The sequence below is a fragment of the Calidris pugnax genome, unplaced genomic scaffold (genome assembly GCF_001431845.1).
Source record: "Calidris pugnax isolate Ruff unplaced genomic scaffold, ASM143184v1 scaffold82, whole genome shotgun sequence".
NCBI classification, from domain to species: Eukaryota; Metazoa; Chordata; class Aves; order Charadriiformes; family Scolopacidae; genus Calidris; species Calidris pugnax.
Window position 1 is genome coordinate 361,679 of NW_015090833.1, and position 17,704 is coordinate 379,382.

At 48.1% G+C, this 17,704-nt stretch overlaps 2 protein-coding genes across 6 annotated transcripts in view; one reads left to right on the forward strand and one right to left on the reverse strand.

Moving 5' to 3' along the window:
* Positions 1 to 10,241, forward strand: part of CPSF3L (cleavage and polyadenylation specific factor 3-like) — a 21,964-nt gene extending 11,723 nt beyond the window's left edge. Inside the window, exons 3-19 of one of the 3 annotated variants that reach the window (XM_014941456.1) lie at positions 335 to 520; positions 1,380 to 1,477; positions 2,535 to 2,608; positions 2,792 to 3,020; positions 3,136 to 3,234; positions 3,534 to 3,568; positions 4,468 to 4,606; positions 4,874 to 4,938; positions 5,638 to 5,827; positions 6,396 to 6,479; positions 6,761 to 6,850; positions 7,366 to 7,528; positions 7,953 to 8,060; positions 8,672 to 8,733; positions 8,853 to 8,995; positions 9,388 to 9,517; positions 10,067 to 10,241. In XM_014941456.1, coding sequence (XP_014796942.1) covers positions 493 to 520; positions 1,380 to 1,477; positions 2,535 to 2,608; positions 2,792 to 3,020; positions 3,136 to 3,234; positions 3,534 to 3,568; positions 4,468 to 4,606; positions 4,874 to 4,938; positions 5,638 to 5,827; positions 6,396 to 6,479; positions 6,761 to 6,850; positions 7,366 to 7,528; positions 7,953 to 8,060; positions 8,672 to 8,733; positions 8,853 to 8,995; positions 9,388 to 9,517; positions 10,067 to 10,132 — 1,803 coding nt within the window. In that variant the 5' untranslated portion in view covers positions 335 to 492 and the 3' untranslated portion in view covers positions 10,133 to 10,241. Of the gene's footprint in view, positions 1 to 188; positions 521 to 1,379; positions 1,478 to 2,534; positions 2,609 to 2,791; positions 3,021 to 3,135; positions 3,235 to 3,373; positions 3,409 to 3,533; positions 3,569 to 4,467; positions 4,607 to 4,873; positions 4,939 to 5,637; positions 5,828 to 6,395; positions 6,480 to 6,760; positions 6,851 to 7,365; positions 7,529 to 7,952; positions 8,061 to 8,671; positions 8,734 to 8,852; positions 8,996 to 9,387; positions 9,518 to 10,066 lie in introns of those variants that run through there. The other 2 variants (XM_014941454.1, XM_014941455.1) reach the window with 2 other exon arrangements.
* LOC106887745 (lysophosphatidic acid receptor 6-like) lies at positions 8,990 to 17,087 on the reverse strand. Of its 3 annotated transcripts, none has more exons than XR_001411954.1 (6): positions 16,689 to 17,087; positions 16,169 to 16,387; positions 15,575 to 15,728; positions 12,303 to 13,777; positions 11,108 to 11,670; positions 8,990 to 9,669 (listed from the first exon to the last, which is right to left on the reverse strand). XR_001411954.1 is itself a non-coding variant. In XM_014941457.1 (5 exons), exon 4 carries the CDS (start codon positions 13,402 to 13,404, stop codon positions 12,304 to 12,306), a length of 1,101 nt encoding a protein of 366 aa, XP_014796943.1. In that variant the 5' UTR covers positions 13,405 to 13,777; positions 15,575 to 15,728; positions 16,169 to 16,387; positions 16,689 to 17,087; the 3' UTR covers positions 10,720 to 11,670; position 12,303. The 3 variants fall into 3 exon arrangements, 1 of the variants encoding a protein (XP_014796943.1); XR_001411955.1 differs by lacking the exon at positions 8,990 to 9,669 and adding an exon at positions 9,740 to 10,060; XM_014941457.1 differs by lacking the exon at positions 8,990 to 9,669 and having other exon boundaries at positions 10,720 to 11,670.
* Positions 17,088 to 17,704: the final 617 nt, after the last annotated feature.

Sequence of the window (17,704 nt, forward strand, 5' to 3'; positions counted from 1 at the left end):
GAGGTTTTGGGGGGGTCCCCGCCGGTCCGGGGGGCTCCTCTGTGGGGGTCTGTGTGGGGTGTCCTCCCTGTGGGCCGTGGGGAGCAGCGGGGCCGGCCCCGGCTGTGCCTCAGGCGGGTTTTACCTCAGGCGGGTTTCACCTCAGGAGGGCGGCGGGGTTGCGGTGGGAGATCCGTGCGCGCCGTGAATAAACACCACACGGCGGGAGGCCTCCCCTCTCCCCGTCAGGGCTGCGGGGCCGCAGCGGTGATGGGTGTTATGGAAACCCGAGTTGCCAGCTGTAAATCACCCCCGCCTGGGTCTGACGGGTGTTTTCTCCCTGCCTTCCCTCTAGGAAGAAGTTGGGCCTCTGCTTAAGTCTTCTGCCCGATGCTGAAAAGTAACTGAAGTTGCTGCTGTAAAACCAGCTAAAGCTTCTCTTCGTTTTGAGGCCCCCGTTAGACTGTTTCTGAAATCATTTGCCGTGCGGTTTGAGACTTAGAATTTGTCAAAATGCCTGAAATAAAAGTCACTCCCTTGGGTAAGTCCAATCTAAAATTGTCCTGGAGTAGAAAACACTGAAAAACTTTGTAGTTTAGACTTCAAAGTGATATATGTTGCACTGCTGGAGACATGCCTGCCTTTCCATGCCATGAAAACTGCTCGTGGTGATACACAGTGATGTATGTGACAGCTATACAGTGTCCTGACCCGCTGCTTGTCACTGTGTCCTCCCCTTGGCTTTCAAACAAGTAAGGCTTGGACAGTCTGACAACTCTGTTTTGATTACAGGATTCATTAATGCTTACTGGTAAAGGCATTGTAGTATTGTACGGTATAGACAGAGCCTTAGTTCACTTCATAGTGCTAGAGCTCCGCAAGAAGCAAGCTTTTATTTTTTTAATGGGTTGGACGGAAACTGTTGAGATGCATTTATATACAGAGAGGGCAGAGGATGTGCCGAGCAGGAGAACTGCTTTATCCTGCTGGATAGTTTTCTGGCTTGGAATTGACTTAACTAGAACTTAACGAAGGTCTGTGCTTTCACTGAGAGGCAGAGTGCTTGGGGAGGTGCAGAGCCCTGGCAACTCCGAGTTCCATGGAAATCCTTTCCTGATAAGAGATTATTTCTCTCTTATTGGAAACTGTGTGGCTGGGATTGCCCAGCAGTGGGCAGAGAACAAACATGACCTGAACCACTTATGGGTTTGGTGCTGTATTTACTGTGGTTTTGCAGCTGGAAGGGCCCCCCATAAGCTCAGGGAATGGGGTAAGTCAGTTTGGATTTACTTCCTAGGAAGGGCTAGAAAGTTCATACATACCTTTAAATGCTTCTTTTTGGACGTGAGTGTGAGTATTCCCAGAGGTGTCTCACTTGTCTTGTCTTTGCTTGGGCCCAGGAGCTGGCCAGGACGTGGGGCGCAGCTGTATCCTTGTGTCCATCGCCGGGAAGAACGTGATGCTTGACTGCGGGATGCACATGGGCTACAACGATGATGTGAGTGTGGTGGGGAAGCCTGAACATTGTGGGGGGATGCTTGGCCTTTCCCAGCAGGGCTCCTGGTTCAAAGATCCACTCCGTTCCCTTTTATTTGAATGTGACCTGACTTATCTTACACAACACAGGAGTCATATTAGCCAGGTGTCATTATTGGGTACGTGTATCAGCCACTGCTGGAGCTGGATTGAGAATGAGCTCTTACTGCCTCTTCAAAATCTTGCCTTCCTCTGCAAGAGGTTTGTCCCCTGAAGTATTCCTGATCTGTGAAGTGCCACCATCCAGCTGTCCTTTTCCTGGGTTGTGGCCTCCAAAAAAATATTAAGCAAGCTGGGAGTGCTCCATTCCAGGTGGTTTTGGTCTTTCTGTGTTTCACATGGGCAGGTGTCTCCTGTGCTTTAGAGCATCAATCCCATCATTAGTTAGCCTGCTCTTGACACCCTGCTTGGCTTTGGGCAGTTAATTAATTATGTGTGGGATCCGCACCACACATCTCACACCTTAGAGAGAGAGCTAGGAAATACTCCTCTTGTTTGGTCACCTGGTAATAGTAGGAAGGGAATAATGGCAAAAATATTCTTTAAGATAACAAAGTGTGACACAGAGCAAATGTGCTGTTAAAAAGTTTTGATGCTCTCTGCCGAAGTGCTTCTGGGTAAGTTAAAACACATTGGTCACCTGTTGTACTGTGAAGATAGAAACTGTTTATCTTCACAGTAAAAAAAAAGTTTGTCTGCCCTCTCATCCTTCTCTGTGACTCTTCCTGCACATAGAATCACAGAATGGTTAGAGTTGGAAGGGACCTTAAAGGCCCTTGAGTTTCATCCGCCTGCCGTGGGCAGGTACACCTCCCACCAGACCAGGTTGCTCCAAGCCCCATCCAACCTGGCCTGGAAGCCCTCACGAGTGCTGCCTTAGTGCAGTTTTGCTCCAAAGTGCATTAAGGCACATTTCCAGTGTTTCAGGTCGATCACACCGTAGTTTTGTTGGATTAGTAACATCGTTATTAACTGGCTTTGTTTTGTAATGGCCAGCCTGTTCTTTCATGTCTTTGCAGAGACGCTTTCCTGACTTCTCTTACATCACTCAGAACGGAAGGCTGACTGACTTTCTAGACTGTGTGATCATCAGGTGAGGAAATTTCCTTCCTTCTCAGAGCTCAAACGGGAAACGGGAAGGCTTGGTGTGCTGTCCCCAGCAGCCCAGACATGTTGCAAGTCCATATTTTGGCTAGTTCTGGAGTGCTTTAAAAATCTGAAGCAAGATCTGAACCAGGCAAACAGCATCTCCTTGAGCCGTTGTGTCTTTTTGCAGCCACTTCCATTTGGACCATTGTGGAGCTTTGCCCTATTTCAGTGAAATGGTGGGTTATGACGGGCCCATCTACATGACTCACCCCACCAAGGCCATCTGTCCCATCCTCCTGGAGGACTACAGGAAAATAACTGTCGATAAGAAAGGGGAAACGAATTTCTTCACTTCCCAAATGATCAAAGACTGTATGAAAAAAGTGGTCGCCGTGCATCTTCACCAGACGGTTCAGGTAACCCCTGGTTTCTGCCCCCCTGGGGTCAGAGCAGCCGGGTTGGTGTGGAAGGTGGAGCAGAGAGGGTTGGTGGAAAGGTGTGTGTTAGTGCAGTGTGTGCCTCTTGGTGCAGGTGGACGAGGAGCTGGAGATCAAGGCGTACTACGCAGGCCACGTGCTGGGGGCAGCCATGTTCCAGATTAAGGTTGGATGCGAGTCCGTTGTGTACACAGTGAGTACCCAAACCAGCCTTTGGAGATACCTTGGGAGGTGGTTGAGTCACTGTCCCTGGATGTGTTTAAGGGACCACATCATCTAATGGCCTGTTCCACCACCTTGAGAATGTTAATGGGTTTCTCTTCTTCCCTCAGGGTGATTATAACATGACACCGGACAGACATTTAGGGTAAGTGGGAAGCTGAGTCTCTGTGAGTTGTATAGATTTCTGACAGCATCTGTTAATACTCCACATCTTCTAATGGCCTGTTCCACCACCTTGAGAATGTTAATGGGTTTCTCTTCTTCCCTCAGGGTGATTATAACATGACACCGGACAGACATTTAGGGTAAGTGGGAAGCTGGGTCTCTATGAGTTGTATAGATTTCTGACAGCGTGTGTTAATACTGGGGGCTTATCAGCATTGATTCTTTGTTAGGAGACTGGAATATGTAATGATGTCTTTGCTGGAAAGGTAAATGCATTTTGAATTATGAGAATGAATAGATTTACATTGATTCTTCCAAAGAGACCTTTAATGTTATCTTCTTCTGTATACTCATATTAATCTGTTTTTAAGGCTACGTAATAATTGGACTTAGATGTTTGAAATGATTTATTGTCATGGCATCTTCTAAATGTATTTACTTTCCAAGACAGTGCCAGTCACAAACTTTAACATTCGTTTTAAACTGAAAGAAGGGAGATTGAGATGAGATCTGGGGAAGAAATTCTTCACTGTGAGGGTGGTGAGAGCCTGGCCCAGGTTGCCCAGAGAAGCTGTGGCTGCCCCATCCCTGGAGGGGTTCAAGGCCAGGTTGGATGGGGCTTGGAGCAACCTGGTCTGGTGGGAGGTGTCCCTGCCCAGGGCAGGGGGTGGCACTGGATGGGCTTTAAGGTCCTTTCCAATCCAAACCATTCTATGATTTTATTTTTACTGGCATCTATGAGAGATTTACAATATTCATGCTAGTTAGAATAGTATTTTAAGGCATTTAAAACAAGTAGTAGACTGGAGAAGAATTGTTTCTCAAGATCTGCAGTTTGTGTTCTGGGCTGGATTAATTTAAATAAAGCAGGGAGAGGAGAGGAGTCCTGACACTGCCACAGGGCTCCTCTGTGTGCCTGTTCTCCTGTCTGCAGATGGGGACAGGGACATTCTCCACCCACCTTTGAGACCCACAGATCAGAAGTGCCAGGTACCATCTCTTAATTTGATTGGGTTTTTTAAAATTCCTTGTGTTTTAGCGCTGCCTGGATTGACAAGTGTCGCCCAGATTTATTGATCACGGAGTCCACCTACGCCACAACTATCAGAGATTCCAAACGCTGCAGAGAAAGAGATTTCCTGAAGAAAGTTCACGAGACTGTAGAAAGAGGAGGGAAGGTACAGTGTTTTGATAACCTGAGTGATGTGGTTTTTTGTCTGTAAAACTCTCATTGGCTCTGTAGAGCTGTGTAATTAATAATGAACTCTGGCACCTGTCTATGACCAAATATTGGTGCCTTTCGTTTTGTGCCAAAACTGCAGAACAGGTTCTTGTGGAAAGAAAGATCAGCAAAAGAATTTGAGAAAGGGAGAGGAAACTGAGGGGCTTGTTCAGAAATGATATTGCTGCAGGGTCACAGACTGTAAATTCCATTTCACTTGCAGGTTCTCATCCCAGTTTTTGCCCTTGGTCGTGCCCAGGAACTTTGCATTTTATTGGAAACTTTCTGGTGAGTGCAGTCTTTTCTGTGCATGTCCTCCTTGAGCTGTGGTTTCTGATTCCTTCATCTCTGTTTAGTACAAATGCCTCATTGATATTCCCCTGCGCATCAGCCCGTGCTGGCAGTTGGGGAATTCCTTCTTTCCGTGTATTTCCCAGCGTTCCTGGCCCTACACAAGACACTCACCGTTTTCTGCTCCGCCCAGGATCAACTGTCCTTTAAAAAATTGGATTGCATCTTTGCCATGTTGTCAAACTGTTTGCACGGGAGGGGGAGGAGGGATGAACGGGCATTAAAATGACATTTAAGCATTGTGTGGAAATGGTTTTGAAAAGACCAAATGCTCCTGCTTTTAGTTATTCTCTGTAGAAGAATAATTAATACTTGTAATGGCAGGAAGTTGGCCTTAGTGGGTGGGAAGGAGGGTTGGCCTAACGCCTGTTGGTGGTAAGTTAATCATACTTGTAACGGCAGGAAGTTGGCCTTAGTAGGGGGAAGGAGGATTGGCCTAACGCCTGTTGGTGGTAAGTTAATGCACAGGGATGTAGATCTGTCAGAATAGTGATTTCTAGCTCACTGGGAGTTGGGTGTGAACTTGGGATTCTCCCAAGAATCTTGGGAGACTCCACAGGTTTATGGACCTTAAACACGGATCCCCAGGATCCCGATTGGGCCTTCATGAGTTTCTGGAAATGCTTCTTTCTACAGGGAGAGGATGAACTTGAAGGCTCCAATTTATTTTTCCACGGGACTGACGGAGAAGGCCAACCACTACTACAAGCTCTTCATCACCTGGACTAACCAGAAGATTCGGAAAACGTTTGTGCAGAGGAACATGTTTGAATTCAAACACATCAAAGCCTTCGATCGGGCCTTTGCAGACAATCCAGGGCCTATGGTAGGTGTGTGGTACCACTCTGTTCCCCCATCAGTGCCAGCATCCCAACCCCAAAACCCTCCTCACCCTCTGAATGCTTTTATCTGGGCAACTATTAATGATCTTTCTGGTTTTATGTCAGTAAAGGTGAAATACCCAGGGAAAATACAAAAAAATGATTGCGTGTTCATATAATCTGTAGCTCTAAACCTGATTCAAACCATAATTGTGACAATATATTCTTGGGACTTAAGTCAGGAGACAGATCCTTTGTGACACAAAGTTTTATTTCTGACTGGTTAATTAGGCACTAGCTGAAAGAGGAATCTGTCGAGCGTGACAACAGCATTATAAAATCATTCAACATTTTCATCAGATGCTGTGGATGCTCACAGAAACCTCCTTGAACAGTACAATTTACTTATTAGACAAGGTGGGAAAAATGGAATAGGAAAATTGGAACTTTGGTGGGGTAAGTGTGCTGTGATGCGTATTAGTGGATGCTCACTCAGTTTTAGGATATTTATATATTATAACTAACGGGAAAAATGTTTTCTGTGGTGATTCTTGATACATCTTTGCCTTCCAGGTGGTGTTTGCAACCCCCGGCATGCTCCATGCAGGACAGTCCCTTCAGATCTTCAGGAAATGGGCAGGGAATGAGAAGAACATGGTAAGAAACTGTGTCTCCTGAGCCATTTGTCTCCTAGACATGTGTAACTAGCATTAGTGTAGATTTGAGCAGTTTGCTTTCTAATTTCATTTTCTCCTGTGTGTTCTGGAGTTGGGTGTTCCCAAACTGCAGCTTCCCAGGGCAGGATGGGAGCACGTAATTGGGGCAGAACACACGTTTCTATCATTAGTGGCTGTTGTTATGACATAGTACATTAACAGCAGCCGTGCTGTGCACAGTCCAGGGGCAGGATTTGGACATTTTTCTGGTTTCCTTCTCAGGTCATCATGCCGGGCTACTGCGTGCAGGGAACTGTGGGCCACAAGATCCTGAGCGGGCAGCGCAAGCTGGAGATGGAAGGAAGACAAATAGTAAGTTTTATTTTCAAGAGGGAGAACCTTTTGGGGGAAGTTCTTCAAAGTTTAGGTGGTAATTGGAGACTATGTACTTGCAATGGGAATGCACCACCTCCAACACTGGAAACACCCAAGTGACATTTTCTTTGGGGTTGGATTAGAGGATTTCTCCCCTTTGTGTTGGCAACAGAGTGTATTTTTTTTGCTGTAAGACTTAATGTTTAATAACTAAGCACCATTAGTTACATAAATAAAAATGATACATTTTTAGGCAGACGGGGATATTAAAATTGATACCAACTGTCCTTAAGTATTGGCTTGTGGCAAATGGGCAGTTTGATCCTGTAAGTTATGGAAAGCTTTTCTGTGCAGCATCATGTTCAGTCTCTGCTGCTCAGCAGCGCTGTCTCCAACCTCATTTTCCAATTTGGGGGGTGTTTCCTCCTTTAACCTCAATTGAGAGGAGTGAGGGTGTGTGGCACAGCAGCTGTGGTGAGGCAGAGCAGTTCCTGAGTCTGTGCTCCCCGCAGCTGGAGGTGAAGATGCAGGTGGAGTACATGTCCTTCAGTGCCCACGCCGACGCCAAGGGCATAATGCAGCTCATCCGCCAGGCTGAGCCCCGGAACGTCCTGCTGGTCCATGGGGAAGCCAAGAAAATGGAGTTTCTGAAGCAGAAAATAGAGCAGGAATTTCGTACGTATCGTGCCGATGGTGAGGAGGGAATGGCCGTAGAAGGCAGGAGTTAAAATTCACATATTTAATCCACTGGCTGTCATTTACAGTTCAGCAGTCACCCTGGGACTGTAACATTCTTAACATGTTAAGCCCATTTAATTTTAATTTTAATGCCCATTTGGACCTGAAGCAAAAGGTGTTTTGTTACATTTGTATTGTTCTAGTTCAGCACTTATTGAATTTATTTCTTGCACTCCTAAAAGCGGCCGAGGCAGGCAGGGCACACTGGCCCCTGTGGGTTAGCAGCTTCTCTTGCTAACAGGGAATAGGCTCCAGAAAATAAATATTAATTAATTCCTTAGAAACAGCTGCTCTTAAAGGAGGAGTGGAGAAGGTGGGTCTGGGAGGGAGGTGCTGGTGATGGTGAAGGTTTGCCTTCCAGATGTCAACTGTTACATGCCGGCGAACGGAGAGACCACGACGATATTCACCAACCCCAGCATCCCCGTGGACATATCCCTGGGACTCCTGAAGAGAGAAACAGCAATAGGTGACACAGTTGCAACCAAGAATTTAATCTTTTTGGACAACTCCGTTGTCTGGGGCTTGTCTTGGGTGGAAACAGCGGTGAAGGGCGGTTTGTAGAAATGGTGACTTACAGGAAGCGCTGCTCTAAGAGAACAGGTTTTTATGAGCATTTAGTGGTTCAAAGGGCTTCCTGTGAACTGAGTGGCTGCTGTGCTCTCAGTGTACACTCAGCAGTGTTTAAAACCAAACTCCCCCACTCTACTTTCTTTGCTGCTTATTGCCTGTTCGCTGTGAAAACAAAGTCCGTGTCTGCTTTTGCTAGATAGGGCTGTCAAAACTGGAATTACTTTTATAAACCCAATTTAAGAAAAATCTAAAAGCTCTCAAATCAGGATGTGGGAAGGGAAGCACCCGGTGGGTATCACTGGGCTTGGTTTCTTATGTGTCTGGAGCACTGATGATTTTTTAAGCACCAGGTGCTTTAACAGACACAACAAAGATGGAAAATCTTAGTCTCTGCCCTTCAGCAGGGACTCGGAAATCAAATCTATTAAGTCCTTTAGGAGTCATGTGAAAAGTAAAGTGCATCATCATTAACCACGTCATCTGTCTCTTCCCCTGGTCTGGGTTTAGGTCTCTTACCAGATGCCAAGAAGCCCAAGCTAATGCACGGGACGTTAATTATGAAGGACAATGTAAGTAACAAAGTTCTAGTGATGGACACGTACCTGTGAGCAGCCAACCACGCAGGGGCAATGGAACTTCAGAGAGAGCAAGGAGGAGCTTGTGATGGATCTGTCTCTCTCCTCTGCAGAGCTTCCGCCTGGTTTCTCCGGAGCAGGCTCTGAAGGAGCTGGGCCTGGCAGAGCACCAGCTGCGTTTCACCTGCCGCGTCCACATCCAGGACCCACGGAAGGAACACGAGACGGTGCTCCGTGTCTACAACCACCTCAAAGGGCAAGTGGTCCCTTTTTTTTTCACCCTCCAAGGAACAGACTTGAGCTTATCATTCTTAGATGAAGCTTAAAAGCTCTTCCCCCAGGTATCTGGGCTGTTCTGAGATGGCATTTTGTGGAGACAAAGAGAGTTCAGGCCGGAGCTACAGCTGTTGTGAAAGCCAGAAATAAATCCTGTGGGAAATCCTACTTGATTAGTAAAAGTAACAAAATAATCAATGAATTGGCCTGATTCTTCTTCCCTTGGGTGGTGGGGGCTGGTCCAGAGAGACAGCTCAAAGCAGGACCACCATCCTGGTGTCGGGGAGTCAGAGAGGGGGTGAGGGGGTGACCCTCCCTTCAGCTTGTACCCACCTCCATCCAAAATAACTCCTCTGGCTTCTCTCCTACCAGGGTCCTGAAGGATTATTCCGTGCAGCATCTCCCCGACGGGTCCATCACGGTGGAGTCCATCCTCATCCAAGCCACGGCGCACTCAGAGGACCAAGGAACCAAAGTCCTGCTCGTGTCCTGGACCTACCAGGTAGGAATCCTTGAAGATGCACTTTTCACACAACTCTGATCTTGGCTCCTTACAGCCCAACACTGCCCTGGACAAAATCACTCTGTTTTCTTCCTTACAAAAGTCTAGTTTCTAGGGCTTAAAAAGCTTTCTTTACAACAAGGAAACACCTCCTTGAAGGCAAAGCAAAAAAAAAAAAATAATCAATGGTTCTGCATTCTTTGCTTTCAATAAAAATGCCTCCTTGAGGGCAAAGCAAAAAAAAAAATAAATAATCCATGGTTCTGCATTCTTTGCTTTCAATAAAAATGGTCATTCTCCTCAAAAGAGAGACCTTGGGTCCAGAGACCTGCTTTGACAGACAGCCCTACGCTGCTGTTTTGAGAGAACACCCAGAAACACATCTGTGCAAACTGGGCTGGTTTCCATTTCTGAGCGCTGCCAACATCAGATGCTGATGGGCCCGAGGGTGGTTTCAGTCTGTTTCTAGGTACCAGCGTTGAATTTGTTGCCTCAAATAGGAAAGTTGAGTCAAGCTGCTTTCATCCCGCTTCTCTGTGTTCCCTGCAGGACGAGGAGCTGGGCAGTTACCTCACAGCCCTGCTGAAGAAGGGGCTCCCACCGAGCACGGCGTGAGCAGCAGCGCGGCCGCGCTTCCCAGGGACAGAGACTTTATTTTGTTTACATCGTCAAGGCCTTTTTTCTGGTTTTGTTTAATAAAAGAGTTACAGTGTTTGTCCAATTACTCAGCGTCCACCCTTCAGCAGCACCGGGATCCCCCCACCGGGACTGGAGTCCCCTGGGACCAGCTTTGGGTCACACAATCAGGTAAAACCACTCCTCCTCCCCCCTCCCACGTTTCCCTCAAAGCCTACAAGGAGCTTTTAAAGCTTCACAATTAAAATGCAAAGTATAAATATAACAGAGGCAAGAACACAAAGCCCTAAAGGTGCTCTTTACCCAGCACTTCACTCCTTGATGGAGTCTCTCATCACGATTTCCCTCCCTCTGTCCAGAACATAAAAATTGTGCTTAGTTGGAAGGACCAGTCCCTCCAGCACTGGGAAGTTTTTCTGTAGGCTATAAATGGGATAAAAATAGCAGTATCTCATAAAAGGTAAAAGATTCATTTGTCCTAATGCTCCCTCAGAGGCTCTCGTCACCTCCCTTTTACAGCTGGAGGGATTTGCACTCGTCTTACCCAGCCCCATCAAGCAGAGGAACACCGGAATCATTATTTTCCATATTTTAGAAGAGTTTGAGGTTTTCTCACCAATATTTAACCAATTCCTCCAAGCCAAGAGCACGATGTGAGGGGAGAGGTCAGTGATTGCCCCGTCAGTAGGAGGTGTCCGTTAATGGGACCTCCCATCCCAGCGAAGCCAGTCGGGCCCGTCCTGGGAAACAGAACTCTGCACCCCAAAAGCACCTTTTTTAGCTCCGGGAGAGTCGTTCCAGCTCGGATGCTGAAGTGGGTCATTCAGTGGCTTTACCTGATCCATTCAGGCTCCCCCACTCACCAGCACCACGTGGTTGGTTCCTTTTTCTCCACAAACCAAGACCCCAACATCCTCCTCCACCCACGTGTCTTTACTTTTCCGAACCTCTTACCTCCTGTCCTTCACCAGGGCGTAGACAGTGGCATTGGCTGAATATGGGCAGAAGCTGGAGTGTCCATCGTTGGGTGAAGAGAAGTTCTGAATCGTACAGAGCCCCCATCCTGTCTCTCCCCCCACCATAACCCCACTCCCGTCTTTATGGTCCGTGGCAGTTCCTGTCCCACATCCAATAGTGCAGCAAAACCCAGACACCCCAGCCTGGCCAGGTCAGGGGGTGACTTTCAGCCCGTATTTTGCACATTTTGAACTGGAAATACCTTGGTCCCTGTTAAAAAGACCCAATTCCCCTCCTGGTCCCAGCCTCCCCCTGTGCTGACAGGCCCACAGCAGGTATTGCTTCATAGAGTTTGGGGGTGCTGTGGGGAGGAACGGAAGAGCGGGTCTGTGTCTGTTACCAAAATCACATCCTTTTAAGTAAACCCTGGGCTTGGAAGCAGCTCTGGTGGCCCAGCCCGTGGTTCTGCTGGTGGCTCCGAGAACCCACAAATGATCAAGTCTCTCCAAAGTCTCACGTTTCGCGGGGTGGAAACAGCAGTTCTCGGAAGGGGAGCGGGTCTGTAAGGCAAGAGGGGGGGTGACAGGGGTCAGGTACATCTTGTGACACCAACACAACAACTGAAGAGCTTTGACATTGGAACAGGCCCCATGGAGGGAGCTGTGCCAGCTCCTATGGTCCTGGTGTGGCCAGAGGAGCTCGTTCACCCACCACACAGCGTTAACTGAGCGGTGAACACCTGCATCTGTTCATCTAGAAGGGCATTATTGGCTGTCCAGCCCGAATCCATAGGCAGGGGATGCTCAAACCCTGCTCTGAAGGACTCACCTTCCAAGAACCCATCACTCCATGCGCAGGGAGAGACGAGAAGCCCTTATTTGGCTGTGGAATGTGGGCAGGGAGTGGTTTGTGAGCCCAGTTGGCCACAGGAGCCCTCCAAAACAGGGAAATAGCCCCACAGGGCTGCCCAGAGCCACTCTGCTCCAGCTCCAGCTCAGTGTCAATCAGGAGGCTGCTTGCTTTCACATAACCCTCTCCTGGGCTGTTGTGCTTTCCAGAAAAAGAGCCCTGTGTCCTCCTACCAACCCCAAACTTCAACAAAAGGAGACCAAAACATTAGTGTATGAAAGAACGGAAGGCTTCCTGGGTTTGTTTTTGGAGAAACAGCTGGAAAGAGGAATATTGTACTTACTTTAAGTAGCTTGGTTGATCTCATCTCCCTGTTTTTCATTTCCGTGTCCCTCTTGTACCTTATGAGCGCAGGAGGACTCCCAGAACTGCCGGTCGCAGATGGTGTACACGATTTTGGACCTGAACCTGAGCTTGAAGTTGCAGCGCCATCGCTTGCTGGAGGAGGAGAAGTAGTAGAGGAGGGGGTTGAGGCAGCAGTTGACACTCACCAGGGCCAAGGTGACCCTTCGCATCTTGTAGATGAGGCGGGTGAAGGCCTTGTTCTGGATGACCTGGACGCGCATTAAGAAGTGGAGCAGGTGGGTGAGGTGATAGGGGAGAAAGCAGAAGGTGCAAATGAGCAAGATGATGGAGATGGTGGTCAGAGCCTTCCTCTTGCGGATGCTGTGCTTGATCTGGGAGACCCTCTTGGCGACGAGAGGGTAACTGATCAGAATGATGGAAAACGGGATCACAAACCCAAAAACTAAGGCCAGGATGTTGTAAGGAGCCATGCGGGACGTCCAGCTGCTCGTCTTGAAGTTCTCAAAACACAGCGTCTTGTTCCTCGCCCCCCTGTTGTGGAGGGGACCTCCCAGGATAAGTGGAACCATGACACTCAGAGCCACCACCCAGAGGACCGCGACCACCACCACGTAGTGGAGGACCTTGATCTGGATGTAGGTGAAGGGGTGCAAGACGGCGATGTAGCGATCCACACAAATGCAGGTGAAGAAGGCAATGCTCAGGTAGATGTTGATGTAGTACAAGGTCCCAGTCACCCTACAGGCCATGTCACCAAAGATCCAATCGTTCCGATTCAGGTGGTAATGAATTTTAAAGGGCAACACACAAACAAACAAGGTGTCCACCAGAGCCAGGTTGATCATGTAGACGTAGGAATGGGAGGTGTGGGTCACTCTGCAGGACAGCAGGTACAGAGCCAGCACGTTTTCTATCAGTCCCAGCACAAAGACAACACTGTAGATGACAGTGAACAATGAATACTGGAAATCTGCTTCCAAGCCAAATTCCAAACTGGAATTGGCCACGGTCTCATTGGAGACTCCTTCGGTCCAGGCAATACCCGCCATGGTTCCTGCTGGAGGGTGAGGAGATTCCATGTGGGATAAACGTCTCAGGGCATCCCTTACCTCAGGAGGTTCTTGGGTTCTAGTTCATCTCAGGTGGGAAAGGGCTAAAGCTCCACAACGGAGCGATGTTACGGCTGGTGGAGTCTGTGGCTCAGAGGTCGGCACTCGGGATATTCAGATGGAAACGGCGTTGCTGTACAGGAGAATACATCTTTGAAAACACAGGCATTTTTAAGTTGACCCCGTAGACAGATTACTGACTGGCACTGAACTCCTCACAAGATGACAACATGCCCAGAGGTAGCCTGTTGGGTGCTTTCCAAAGGAAACTCTGAAGTCACACTTCCTCCCAACAGCTGTTTACCTACTGAAGTCAAACGCACCCGAGATGGTGACTGGAACACTGCAAAGGAAAAAAAATAGTTTCACTTTAAGTAGGCAAGAACACATTCTGCTTTACACGGGTCCTTCACCTGGTGGCAGAGGGTTTGTACACACACAGGACACTCAGCACGAACCCAGGCACAGCAAAGCCACAGTTTTAAGCAGCACAGAACTTGAAACAACCTTTATCTCAGAGTTTGGCCACAGCAAGAACCACCAAACATCTCTCTTTTCTGCAAGATAAAGCAGAGGCTGTAGAATCAGGATGGCAAAAAGGCCAGATGAGCTACTGCTTCTCACCAGATAAGATCAGTAAGGACATCCCTGACACTGTCAGGTCACAGCTCCAAAACAAACAGCACATACATTGTCCCAAGGTTCTGCAGAAGGTGGACACAAGAGCTCCTGTCTGCTCGATGCTGAGTGACCCCTGTGGGATGGCAAAGAGAGTCTGACCAAAGGACTCCCTGCTTCCACTCAGCCCCCCCACAGGACACAGTCCCAGGTCTCCCATGGGCACAGAAGCTGCTCACACCATGATCCTACACCAACATTGGTTCCTTTCAGCACCTTTAGTTTCACTTAATCCCCTAAATCCCTCTCCAGCTGAAAGAAGATCCCACTTTAGGTCACCAGTGGGTGACACCGACGCTGCTCAGACCATGATCCTACACCAACATCGGTTCCTTTCAGCACCTTTAGTTTCACTTAATCCCCTAAATCCCTCTCCAGCTGAAAGAAGATCCCACTTTAGGTCACCAGTGGGTGACACCGACACCCCAGCTGCTGGGTGAAGGTTGTCACAGCGAGGCCTGTCCCACCAACACTCACCATCCCCAGATACAGCCCATCAAGCACCATCAACCCATCGAAGCTCAACTCCAGCAGAAGGAAGGCACAGTAGAGGGAAAGGGGGGAAATAATAAATCCCTAAAATCGAGTATTTTGCAAGTCTTTAACAACTCCATCTCATACCTATCATCTGTCATTTGATAACTTCTGCTTCTGTGCAAAGGCATTTGATTTACAAAACCCCAGAAAAGCACACCAGGCTTCCACTGAATTTTGAGTTCATTAAATTATTGGAAGCGTTTTCATATAAAGCCAAGCTTGAGTCTTTGAATTCTGGTCAAGCCTGAGCTTTTTCTGGTTTTAGTTTTAAAGCATCACTGCCCAAGAATCAGCTCTCCCCAAGTACTGGATGTCCAAATTGAATCAACTGAAAAGAATTAGTACTGCAACATAAAAAGGAAAAGAATGCTAAATACCTCTTGATAATAACTAACAAGTATTAATAATGGACACCGAAAAATGATTCAGACAAGGAGTTTGTACTAAAGTTCTCTACTGACAGTAGATTTTATGATGTCAAGAGAGTGGGTTCTTTAATTAAATGACTTTAGGTTATTTTTAAACAGTTGCTCTGGGATTTATAAAATAAAGTGAGCCCCCCAACAACAGTTCTTTGTGCTGCCTGCAGTCAGCCTGCTTCCAGACTGCTGCCTGGGGGGCTGAACCTGCCCCTCAGTCACTGCATTTGATAACAAGCCCATAAGCACAAGAGGTTTTTATTGTCACCAGGAGTTGGGAAACATTTGCAGAAACATCAATAACAGGTATTTTTGCGCTGCGACTATTAAAAAACCCCAAACACACACACTCCAAACCAAAAAAAAACAAACACCAAACCCCACCAGCGATACCTGAGCCTGCAGTAGCAGTTATAGCTTGATTTACACCCAAACTGCATTAGGATTTGGTTTGCTTTTCTGCCCTGTAAAGACTCATAATAAGTTTAGTCAGAAAGTTCACTTACCAGAGCTCAGACCATCACCTCTCAGGCAGAAGCTGCAGGTGGTTCCACCAGCCCCTCCAAAGCCTCTGCACAACTACGAGGTGACTCCTCTACGTAGAGCTTTACCAGGGGAGCAGACGGCCCAGCCAGACACCCTGCCACGTCCCCCGCGTCACTGCAGAGAGAAACCACAGGAAGCTGAGACGAAAAGCTGTCACTCAGATCCCAGACAGAGCACTTGCCCCTCCAGCAGGGTGTTTCCCCCCAGAATGGGGCACAGAGCACAGCACACAGCCAGCACCGTGTGGACTTTACTCCTCCCTGTGCACCCGCTGCAGGAAGGAGGCACAACGCTCCCACCCAAAGCCACCCGTGACCATCTCCTGCCCTCCAGTCCCACCAGTCTGCAGAACCCTGAAACCAGGTACCAGGGCTTCAGTCTGCACTCTCACTTCTCCTCAAGGGAAGGAAGAGCAAAACATCACTGCCATTCCCTTCCAGGCAAAACCACTAAAACCCCCTGGGGACGTTGAGGTTGGGAACACGGATGGACAGGCCCCGCCGTTGGGTTAATCACTGCAGCACGTCACAGCATCCCTGCCCCTGGGTACTCACACCAGGAGAGGACAAGGAGGTACCACAGGAACCTTCAGCTCTCCTCTTCCATGGTGGTAGAGACCCAGGACTCCTCCAAAGCTCTGTCCTTGTCTTTGGGAATTAGTCCCCGAGGGAGTAACGCAGTCGGCACGCTCCACGGGAAGGGAGAGAGTAACCCAAAGTGTCTTGTCTTTCCTTCTCATGCTGCCAAAATTGGGTCTCTGGTAAAACTGCTACCTGGAACAGAGCAAGGGAGAGAACCATCACTTCTCATGAGGGGACACCCCGAAATGGGCTCTCCTTCTGTTGTGTATCAGGACCACTCATGAGCTCGAGCCCTACAAAGGCAAGGGTGGCCTTAAGAGAGGCCAAAAGGAACCACTGCCTCTCCCTCTGCCCACCCTGTGCTTCTCCACCGTGCAAACAGTGTGTGGAAACTCCACAGTCTCTCAAGGGGTTATTAAGATTCTTCCTTTATTTATCTGACCAGGATAGTCTGTATCACTGAATTGCCATGGAACAAAGAACATCCTCTTACCAGACCAAGCAGGGGCCTGCTCTGACAAACTGCCTTTCTCTGTCATCCTCCTCCTCTCATGGACAAAGGGGACATTAGTTATGGTGGTGTCAAACATCTCAGCTGCACATTGCTTCCACTGCAGGAGCGTTTAAACCAGGTATTGCTTCTTCTGTGAACTTCAGAAGGCAAAATTTTCATCCTCTTTGCCATAACCTAGCACTCTAACAGTCATTTTTTTTAGCCAAAACAGAAAGTCTGGTGTCATTCATGAGAAAAAAAAAAAACCCACAAGTTACCCAATTGTGTGTTTTATAAGCAGGCAGAATGGCTGAAATAAATAAAAAATAAAAAGAAAGAAAAAAGTTCTCTCTGCTCCTTGCCCTGCACTACAATTCACACACCCTTAGATCACGGACAGACTCCAGCACGCTCTGTGGTGCCCCTGCACCAACAACTGGAAAAAACCCACAAGTTACCCAATTGTGTGTTTTATAAGCAGGCAGAATGGCTGAAATAAATAAAAAATAAAAAGAAAGAAAAAAGTTCTCTCTGCTCCTTGCCCTGCACTACGATTTACACGCCCTTAGATCACGGACAGACTCCAGCATGCTCTGTGGTGCCCCTGCACCAACAACTGGAAGAGCAGAAGGTGGCAACCAACAAGCAAATGAAGGTCCAGCAACAGCCACCTTCTGGCTGCAGAGCCTCCGCCGCCCCAAGTGCTGCATCTCATGCTTCAGCTGACTCACCCCTATAGCTATTCCTGGGCCACCGGGCCAGGCTGTGACCACTAAAACAGGTTTTAAGTGACCTCAAAGGAACCTTCCCCTGTAACACGCCACAGACCCAACTTTGTCCCAGGGAAGAGGGTCATGTCAACCACTGCAGTTCAGCAAGAGAGTGACTGAGGATGAGGGGAGGAAACCATGAGTGTTTTCAAAGGCTGTTTCTGTAACTCACTGCATCAAACAGCAACAGTTGTCCCTTGCACTTTGCTGCACAAAGCCAGGGTGACAGAGCAGAGGGGCAGAGAG

Excerpts from the sequence above, each read along its gene's own strand:
- LOC106887745 (XM_014941457.1), bottom strand. The coding sequence starts at position 13,404 with ATGGAATCTCCTCACCCTCCAGCAGGAACCATGGCGGGTATTGCCTGG.